The sequence below is a fragment of the Balaenoptera borealis genome, assembly GCF_965194805.1.
Source record: "Balaenoptera borealis genome assembly, chromosome: 19".
In the NCBI taxonomy this organism is placed as follows: domain Eukaryota; kingdom Metazoa; phylum Chordata; class Mammalia; order Artiodactyla; family Balaenopteridae; genus Balaenoptera; species Balaenoptera borealis.
Window position 1 is genome coordinate 65,962,398 of NC_138878.1, and position 10,880 is coordinate 65,973,277.

Here is a 10,880-nt window from a genome sequence, read left to right on the forward strand (position 1 = left end):
AAACCATTGGCAGCTGTTCCCCCTACTCCAAATCTCGTCTCCTCCTTATAAAGAGAGAGCTCAACTTGAGGGCTGAAAAAACCTTCTCAAAGTCTCACGCCAGCCATTCAAGCTCGCAACATTCTGTGCTAGAGACCCTACCAATACTTGCCACTGACTTACGAGATCAGACAGAGAAACAGAGTAGGTACTCACCTCCCTTCGGCTACGACTCAGTTGCAACCTGTGGGTTATTTCACGCAAAGCAAAACCTCCAACAAGAGAAATTCTTCTACCAGCCCGCACTCTGTGATTGGCCCACGGGACCTGGGGGGAGGGCAGGACTTCCTGCCCAGGGTGAAATGGCCCTCCTTATAATGATCAACCGGTGGTTCTCAATCTTTAAAATGAGACTCACATTGAAATTACCCAGGTCCTATCCTTGGTCATCCTACTTGAATTGGTCTGGGGTGGGCTTTAAGGAGCCAGGAGTCTTCAAAAACCCCCCAGGTGATTCTGCTACTGACCAGGGTTCTTGGCCTTCCCCAATCAATAGAAATTGATCAGAGGCCAGAGAAGAAATTCACGCAAGGTTTTATTGGGGCACTTGCTGCAGCAGCTGGGAGAGAGAACAAACATCACGTTCCCTTGCTGGCTTGTTCCCCAAGGCAGGGGGAGGGGGGAGCTCTCTCCTTATATGGGGAGAGGGTAGGGGTGTGTCCAGGGTGTCGGGCTGGAGCGGGGGCTTAGGTGGTCTGCCCACCCCTGAGGTGGTGTTTTGTGCAGGGGGCATGCTCAGTACCCTGCTTTTGCTCCCAACCCCCCGCTTTTGCTCCCAACCCCCCGCTTTTGCTCCGGGCTCTTCAAAATTGTCAGTTGCGTTTTTTGGTCTCTTTGTATCTTTTAGTCCAGAATTTGCCCCACCTGTAGGCAGGCACGCAGTTATTTTTAGCCCCATGTAGTTTCTTTGTATTTTATTGCTGGAGGAGTCCAGGCGCAAGCATTGCAGCAAAGGGTCCCAGCTCCCAGCCCGTCTCAATTCTTGTATTTTTTTTAATTTTTAAAAATTGCTGTTTACTGTGTTTTATTTATTTATTTTTAATTTTTGGCCGCACCACGCGGGATCTTAGTTCCCCGACCAGGGATCGAACCCACGCCCCCTGCATTGGAAGGCGCATTCTTAACCACTGCACCACCAGGGGATTCCCCAGCCTGTCTCAATTCTAATGTGCAGTCTCTCTCCCAGACCAACTAGGTCAGGTTTTTCAACCTTGGCACCTAGCAATATTTTGAGATGGATGATTCTCTGTTATGGGGAGCTGTCCTGTGCATGGTAGGATGTTTAGCAACATCCTTGGTCTCTACCCACTAGATGCCAGTAGCACCATCCAGTTCTGACAACCAAAACTGTCTCCGAACTTTGTCAAATGTCCGCTGGGGAACAAAAATCACCCCTGGTTGAGAATCACTGACACAGGTGCAATTAGCTGACTCCATCATACCAAGGATATTGAAATGCATCCATATTCTATGTTAACTAAAATGTATCTGTCACAATGGTCAAGTTCATGTGTCCTACAGTTGATGGTATTCATTACTGTTGACATTTAAGCGTGCATCCATGTCGCTTATTTTGTATCAATTCTTATAGGTATTAATTTTAACTCATTTTGCCTCTTTGAGAGCCAATATTTTTCCAGGAAAAAAAATTGAAAACCTGAGCACTCTCCAGGCTCTATGACTGGAAAATAGCCTGTGGCTAAATAACAATATTCAATATCTTGTAATAACCTATAATGGAATATTATCAGAAAAAAATAACTGAATCACTATGCTGTGCACCTGAAACTAACAATATTGTAAATCAACTCTACTTCAATTTTTTAAAACCATAAAATTTAGTGATAACATGTCACGTACATTCTAAGCCCATTGCATGTATTACCTCATTCAATCCTCAAACAAGAATATGAGGCAGGTATTGCTATTATCATAACTGTTTTTAAACCTGAGGCAGAGAGTGTGAAAGGCAGTCAAAATCTAGAGCACATACTCTTTTTTTTTTCTTTTAATACATTTATTTATTTTATTTATTTACTTTTGGCTGTGTCGGGTCTTTGTTGCTGCACACAGGCTTTCTCTAGTTGCCGCGAGTGGGAGCTACTCTCTGTTGAGGTGCGCGGGCTTCTCACTGCGGTGGCTTCTCTTGTTGCAGACCACGGGCTCTAGGCACGTGGGCTTCAGTAGTTGCAGCACGTGGGCTCAGTAGTTGTGACGCGGGCTCAGTAGTTGTGGCTCACGGGCTCTAGAGCACAGGCTCAGTAGTTGCAGCGCACGGGGCTTAGTTGCTCTGCAGCATGTGGGATCCTCCCAGACCAGGAATCGAAAACTGTGTCCCCTGTATTGGCAGGCGGATTCTCAACCACTGTGCCCCCAGGGAAGCCCTAGAGCACATACTCTTAACCAGGGGTCAGCAAACTTTTTCTGCAGAGCCAGATAGTAAATACTTTCAATTTTGCAGGAAATATACTATCCGTAGCAACTACTCAATTCTGCCATTGCAGAAAGAAAGCAGCCACAGACAATATATAGCGAATGGGCTGTGTTCCAATAAAACTTTATTGACAAAAACAAGTGGTGGGCCAGATTCGGCCACTGGCCACAGGTTGCTGGTCCTTGCTGTTGTCCGTTATTCTCAACTTTCTATTTTAAATTGGAGAAATAGAGGGAAAGGGTGAGGGAGAGAGATGGGGAGAGGAAAGGAGTTAAAGGAATAAAGAAGACAGAAATGAGAATTAAATAATGTCAAGGACATTCTCCATGTCACAGTAGGTTCTCTACATAATTAAACATGTGAAATCTCCACCACACATCTGTGAAAAGGACAATATTTCAAATATACGATTGAGAATTGAAGTTCAAAGACATTGCAGAGCTTGACAAAAGTCTCAGAACTATCAGGGCAGATAAACCCAGATCAGAAAGATATTAAAACCTCTTTCCAATAAAATTCTTCTCTAACAGTAGAAGGAGGTCATATCCTCCCAATGCTGCACACCAGGATTCATCAGACATTAGGGGGATCTTGTAGCCTTGGCTGATATATAAGTGACAGATATAGCTGTGTGATTTTGATCCAATGTTTATTATAGTTATTCTCAGTGAGACATTTGGTCTGATACACCTGTGATAGCTAGAAGTGGGAGTTACTGAGGGAGATTTTAAATTTCTGATTTTATTTCTTTGGTTTCCCTAGAAATATTTACATTTTGCTTTATTACATGAGTCTGCTTTTTTCCAGCTTTATTGTGATATAATTGACAAATATAAATTTTATATATTTAAGGTATACAGTGTGATATTTTGATATACATTTACATTGTGAAATGATCACCACCATCAAGCTAACACATCACCTCACATAGTGTGTGTGTGTGTGTGTGTGTGTGTGTGTGTGTGTGTGTGTGTGTAAGAAGTGTTTTCTATTTTGCCCTGATTTGCTGAAATTGAAAGATCTTTGGCCAGAGACATTCTGGATATTTTTACTCAAAACATAGGAGAAAAACCTTGTAACTGTTGTCAACTTTTCTTTCTGTCTCCCTTGAAAATAAAGTGTGTAATATTATGTTTGCCCTTATCCATCAGCCTAAGCAAATGGGAATTGAAATCACATCTTGCTATGTGTCAACTTACTATTTATAAAAAGTACCTGGCACTTTGATGCTTCTATACACACACATACAACACAAACCCTGAAAATATACTTCTCCTTCACTCTGTAAAAAGTCACATCTCTCATCCTCTTTTCAAATCTCACACTTATGCTTCAGAAGTATTGAAATGGGGCATCCCTGGGGCAGACTGGGTACCGCCAGTCTTCTCCACTGGAGCCCTGCCTACTCCTTCCTTGGTATCTCCTGAGATTCAACCATTCCCGCAGCAGAGACTGGCCTCTTGATATCCATGGGTCGCTGGGCAGAGACCAGACATACGGTTCTTGGTTGAAGACACCGTAGCATCTGTAGCTCTCTGCCTGTGTAGAAGAGACCTGATTCAAGGGGAAGATGGCCTGGTAGCCTTTGTCCTGGGGGGTGGAGCTTTGGTTCTGGGTGATGTGATCTCCGTCTTCTTTGGTGAGAAGAAATGCTTCAAACTTGATTTTGGAGAAACACTGCAACTTCACATTCTCCCCAGGAGTCACCACAGTGCCAGCCATGCTGGAGAGGGAGGGTTTCTCATAAACGCCGGAGAAAGAAGGAAGTTTGGTGATAAAGGGAAGGGCCACGTATGCACCGTCCCTTTTTGTTCCCTGGGAGCAGACGTGGCTTTGGCTTCTCTCCCCTCCTCGCCCCACCCTGAGGAAATCTGTCTCGGCATCATCCCTGAGTGCTTCCTAAGGATAGAGGCTTGGTCCTCCGTGCTGCAAATCCCCACAGCCCGGTTCTTCCCTCCGCAGAGGGGTCAGTTCTGGCTCTGCTGCCTCTGTGTCTCACTCACCGGTCATCACCAGCTGCAGGGGGTCACTGAACTGGGACCAGTGGTCTCCACTCTGATAGGAACAGTGGTACAGCCCTGCCTTGTCTGCTGTCATCTCTAGACAGGTAGATTACAAAGGGAGGGGGTTTACATTTCATTTTTACAAAAATCATGGTAGTTTGGGTTATTGTCCCAAATTATTGGGACTTCCCTGGCTGTCCAGTGGTTACGGCTCTGTGCTTCCACTGCAGGGGGCACGGGTTCGATCCCTGGTGGGGGAACTAAGATCCTGCATGTCACAACTAAGACCTGGTGCAGCCAAATAAATAAATATTTTTAAAAAACAAAAAACAAAAAGACCTTACCCCAAAGGCCATGATGGTATACATAATGTTCCCATGAAGTTTCATTTGCTCATGATAAAGAATACGTATTTCCAGGGGGAGAATAGGGGTACCATGCTGCATAATATGCTTGACTGGCTGGATTTCTAAATGAGTCGTTCTCGACGTGTGGTCTCCAAACCAGCAGCAGCGTCACCCGGGAGCTTGTTAAAATCCAAATTCCTGGGTCTCGCCCAGATCTTCTGAGTCCCATTCTGGTTATATGGCTTAAGAATTTGTTCTGACACATCTTCTCCATGACAGACACCTTAAAACATAGATCACTGGACTCTACATGCAGCTTTCCTGAGGATTTGCATTTCTAGATGGCTGCCAGAGGATGCGGTGCAACTGGTCCAGGGACCACACTTTGACAACCACTGCTCCCGAGAATCTGGTCCTGGGTTAACATAATGGAGTGAGAGACAAAAACTGCAGACAATTATGTATCTGCTGTTTGGTTCCTGTGAATGACTTGTTACCATTTCTCCTGCGGGCTGGTATCTCGTTCTGCCACCACTCAGCAATGGGCTGATCTCTCCTGCCGCCTCAAAATCAATTAGTCCCTCACATGCTTGAACCTCACGGCAAATGAGCTCCTGGATGAGGGTGCCGGGTGCTGTCCATGACTCTGAGACACCCAGCGTGCTTCCTACAGAGGTCGTCCTAAGTCTCTCCTCTCTTTCCATGGAGCATTTTCGTGGTAGATCTAGGGCCACATAGAGAAGAGCAATGCTAACACCTGGCTTTTCTGGGTGACCAGGATGGGACCTCCCACCGATGTAGACGCCTGGTTCCCATTTTTGGTCCCAGGCAAATGGCTCAGGCATCTCATCCTTCTCTCATTCCTGTTCCTTTACGACCACGGTCAGTAGCACACCGTCCAGAGAGGGTGGAGGGTTAACAAGAAGGGGTGTAGCCAGGGACTCTAGTCTTTGAAGACAGCCAAGAAAGGTGGGTTTTGGAAACGTTTTCACCATCTTACTATTTGTGGGGTGCTTTTGCAGGTTGGAAAACTGTCACCTTACAGAAGCCTATTGCAAGGATCTGTCTTCTGCTTTGATTGTCAACCAGAGGCTGACACACCTGTGCTTGGCAAAGAACGCTCTTGGAGATCGTGGGGTGAAACTTCTGTGTGAGGGCCTGAGTTACCCTGAATGTCAACTACAAGCCCTGGTGTTAAGTCCGTGCTGGCTCTGTATGTGCGTGTGTGTCCTGTATGTACATACACACATCACATACTGGATTCAAATCGGACAGTTTCAAGCATTTAATTCCTCTGAATACCCAAAGTATGATGCTGATGGTCAGCTCTGGGGAGATCTGGGGAGAAGGTTATAGAAAGAATTACAAGAAGTGGTGTCAATATTCCGTAGGGACTTGGGAGGTGTAGCTGGTTTCCAGGTTTGATTTACTTTTTTTAATGCGTGTTCTTAAAACTATGTAACATAAATGCTATCTGCAATTGGGTGTAGGTGGAGTTATTTGCCAACAAGCTCGATAGAATCCTCCTGTTAATACTAAAATCATAAGACGATTTTTTAGAAAGGAATGGGGCTGCAGTGATTGTTTCTTTTTTAAAAAATTTATTTATTTTATTTATTTTTATTTTTGGCTGTGTTGGGTCTTCGTTGCTGTGTGCGGGCTTCCTCTAGTTACGGGAGCGGGGGCTACTTTTCACTGCGGTGCGCGGGCTTCTCATTGCGGTGGCTTCTCTTGTTGCGGAGCACGGGCTCTAGGCACGCAGGCTTCAATAGATGTGGCACGCGGGCTCAGTAGTTGTGGCTCGTGGGCTCTAGAGCGCAGGCTCAGTAGTTGCGGCCCACGGGCTTAGTTGCTCCGCCGCATATGGGATCCTCCTGGACCAGGGCTCAAACCTGCATCCCTGCATTGGCAGGTGGATTCTTAACCACTGACCACCAGGAGAGCCCTGCAGTGCTTGTTTCTATTCAGCATTAACATCTCTGGTGTTCTTGCTCTCTACAAAACTGCCTCTGACAGTAACTGTTAGCTTTTCCTACAAACTAGTTTTAATCTAAAATGTGCCTTAAGGCACCCAGTATCTGAAAACTACTCACTCACTTAAAATTCCATGAAGTGTTTAGTTCTTGGTTGGAGAGAGGTAAAAGGAAAGAATTTTTCCCCACTATCTAAGCTCCCCAACACTAAAATAATATACAGTTCCATAGCTACTCACCCACTAGCCCTATATTCAAATCAAATTCTGTGAGAAGTTGCTGGCATCCAAAGAGAAAAACAAAATACTGATGGTCAACACTTATTAAGCACCTAAGATGTGCTAAGAACTTGCCAGAGGTTATTTCATTTAATCCTCTCAGACGTATAAAATAAATATTCATCTCTCCCAGGTCGACGATAAGGAAACTGAAACTTCGACATTAAACCTCATCAAGTTTGCATACCTGTAGAAGGTATGAATCTCAGGAAATATAGGTCAAGTCCTCTTCTTTTTAAACCTCAACTCAGTTTTTTTGATCCATGCCTCCATCTTGCTAAGCTGTCAAAACTGAATTTGTCAGTCTTGCCCGGGGCTTCCTGCATTACCCCATAGTCATGGAAGTTCCTATAAACATACAAATTACCAAGCCATCGGGGTGTATGTTGGCTCCTTGCCGTTCATATGGGTCAGTTCAGAACTGTTGTCCACTCCTATCGTCCGTCCAGGTTCTGTGGCTCTTAGCTTGGGAACAGGGGTATTAAGGTTGCCTGTGGTCCCACATTCCTGCATGTATCACATGACCATTATTCCCTGGGGTCCAGCCATGTGACAGGTTGCCTTTGTGGAAGCCAAAGCCTACACAATCATTAAACTGTAAAGGCAGCTGTGTTGGTATTCCATTGCTGCTGTAACAGATTACCACAAACTTAGTGGCTTCACCCAATTTCATGGTTTTGTATTAGAGGACCAATATGCATGGCACTGGGATAAAACCAAGGTGTCAGTAGTGCTGTGTTCTTTTCTGGAGATTCTAGGAAGGAATCCATTTCCTTGCTCACTTAGATTGTTGGCAGAATTTGGTTCTTTGTGGTTGTAGGACTGAGGTCCCTGTATCCTTGCTGGCTGCAAGTTGAGAGCCAGCCTCCTCTTCTAAAGGCCACTGAATTTCTTGATACATGGCCCTCTTCCTCCATCTTCAAAGCCAGCAACAATGGGTTGAGTCCTCATACCACACTTCTCTTCACTTCTGCCTAAGATTAGATTCAGCCCCTCTGTATAAGCCAGGGTAATCTCACCATCTCAAGATCCTTAGTCTAAGCTCATCTGCAAGGTTCCCCTTGCCATGTAAGGTAACACATTCAGGTTCTGGGGATTAGGGCACAGGCATCTTTGAGGGCCATTATTCTGTCTATGGCAACAGCCAATCATAACTTTGATCATCTCGAGGGCTTTCCTGGTGGCACAGTGGTTAAGAATCCGCCTGCCAATGCAGGGAACACGGGTTCGAGCCCTGGTCCGGGAAGATCCCACATGCCATGGAGCAACTAAACCTGTGAGCCATAACTACTGAGCCCTTGCACCACAACTAGAGAGAAGCCCACGCACTGCAATGAAGAAAAAAAGATCCTGCGTGCCACAACTAAGACCTGACGCAGCCATAAAAACCAAATAAATGAACTTTGATCATCTCTGTTCTTCTGCTAATATCATTAAGTTCAGGACTCTAATAGTAAAGCAGGAGACAGTAAAAAAAAAAAAAAAAAAAAAAAAAAGTTAAGGGAATTCCCTGGCAGTCCAGTGCTTGGGACTCCACGCTTTCACTGCCGAGGGCACAGGTTCGATCCCTGGTCGGGGAACTAAGATTCCACAAGCCGTGCAGTGCAGCTCAAAAAAAAAAAAAAAGTTAGGGTGAAATACCACTGATATTCTGTGTAATTGAATAATTGATATCTAAGATCTAGTACCAGGTACATCCAGAACAAGTGCCCACCACCTCTGACATTCTACCATTCTAGTAACTGGATTTAGGAAGTATAATTGGTCACCTTCCCCTAGTAGAAGGTGGCAGGCCAAGGCAAGATTGACATTCTCTGCCCCACAGTGGGGGCAGAAATAATACATACCACCTGTATCAGTTTTCTACTGCTTCTGTAACAAATTATCAAAAACTAAGAAGCTGAAAATAAACTCATCTTAAAGTGCTAGAGATCAGAAGTTCAAAATGGGTCCCCCTGGGCTAAAACCAAGGTGTGGGCAGGGCTGTGGTCCTTCCAGAGGCTCCAGGGGAGGATCCATTTCCTTACCTTTCCCAGCCTCTAGAGGCTGCCTGCATCCCACGGCTTGTGGCCCCTGCCTCCATCTTCAAAGCCAGCAGGGTGGTGTCCTCAAATGTCCTTCTGTCTCCCTCACCACATCTCTCCCTGCTGGCTTTGACTGTCCTGGCTCAACCGCCTTATAAGGAACCTTGTGATGACATTGGGCCCACATGGATAATCTCCTCATCTCCAGAGCCTTACAAAATCACACCTGCAAAGTCCCCTTACCTGCAATGTAACATAGTCACAGGGACCAGGAATTAGAACGTAGACATCTTGGCGGGGGTATTACTCTGTCTGTGACACCACATATGATTCCATTCCCATGCCTCCACTGTCTTCAAGCTTGTCTAAAACCCATGGCTTGAGGTGGACAGTCGTGGTTTTGGTGCATCTCTTCAGTGGAAAAAAAGTTTTTCCTTCACGTGACTGATTTCTAGGCTATGGTGTTGCAACATAACCAGCGATGGCTGCATTCATCTCTCAATGCTCCTTCAACAAAATTCAAGCCTTACACACTTGGATCTGGGACTGAATCACATAGGAATCACTGGACTGAAGTTTCTGTGTGAAGCTTTGAAGAAACCACTGTGTAAACTAAGGTGTCTATGGTAAGTTATGGTTTTTTTGAACTTCAATCTGTATATGCAATGAACTATCAATGTAGCAGACCCCTCCAGGTCTATCATAAAGGATTGGAATAAATTCAATGGAGTATTTTAAAAAGTCTACTAGGATGGCATTTTTCACACACACACACACACACACACACACACACACACACACACACACACACACAATTTAATCTCAAAATTCATAGTAAACCACAAAAGACCCCAAATAGCCAGATCGACCCTGACAAAGAACAACACCCAAGTGTGCGCCTGGCATATAAGATGGCATCAACAAGCATTGGTTGAATGAATGAATGAATTTGTGTGTTTTGCCTGTAGGTTGTGGGGATGTGCCATCTCTCCTTTCAGTTGTGCAGAACTCTTGTCTGCCCTTAGAAGCAATCAGAGCCTGGTCACTGTGGACCTGGGCCAGAATTCCTTGGGGTATAATGGAGTAAAGATGCCGTGTGATGCCTTGAAACTTCCAAGTTACCCCCTCCAGACACTCAGGCATGATCCTACTACTCCCCAGTGTTTGCTCCATGATCGTAGGTTTTGGGGCAGCACGAGCTACAGGAATTTGCTGTAGGCATCTAGGACTAACACTCAACTTTCCTCTACTGATGTCCGGTCACAAGATAATTCTCCTAAAGGTTCCTTTGATTGTTTTGCCAGGGAAGATGAGTCAAAGGAGACCAACACTTGATCTGGAAACCAAGGAGTTGGACTTAGGGCTTTAGAGCAGCCAGCCACTGTCTCATTAGGGAAACCAAATTGCAGCTGTTCTATGGTGTTCTGGAAAGAGTTTGCTTGCAGGCTGCACGGGTTACAGAGGTCTAGTGGGTCAATGGCAGCGTTGAAGCATGTTCTCTGGAGTGAGTCTGCTATCTAATGAGAGTAATCTGTGATCGTAGAAGCTATCACCAATTGGCTGTCTTCTACTTGCTCGCTGGAGCAACTTGTTGTTGAGTTCTGTTGTTTACTTGCTACCCTGGCAACAAAGAACCATAAAACTCTTCCTAAGAGTGTGGGAACTTTTTAAAATCCTCAAGGGAGGGACTTCCCTGGCGGTCCAGTGGTTAAGACACTGCCCTTCCACTGCAGGGGGCATGGGTTCGATCCCCGGTCAGGGAACTAAGATCCCGCACGCTGC

At 45.3% G+C, this 10,880-nt stretch overlaps 1 protein-coding gene across 1 annotated transcript; it reads right to left on the reverse strand.

Moving 5' to 3' along the window:
* Positions 1-806: 806 nt before the first annotated feature.
* LOC309616953 (leukocyte immunoglobulin-like receptor subfamily A member 2) lies at positions 807-6,712 on the reverse strand. The gene is made up of 2 exons (XM_082368362.1): positions 4,477-6,712; positions 807-4,224 (listed from the first exon to the last, which is right to left on the reverse strand). The coding sequence occupies exons 1-2, from the start codon at positions 4,568-4,570 to the stop codon at positions 3,806-3,808; spliced, it is 513 nt and encodes a 170-aa protein (XP_082224488.1). The 5' UTR covers positions 4,571-6,712; the 3' UTR covers positions 807-3,805.
* Positions 6,713-10,880: the final 4,168 nt, after the last annotated feature.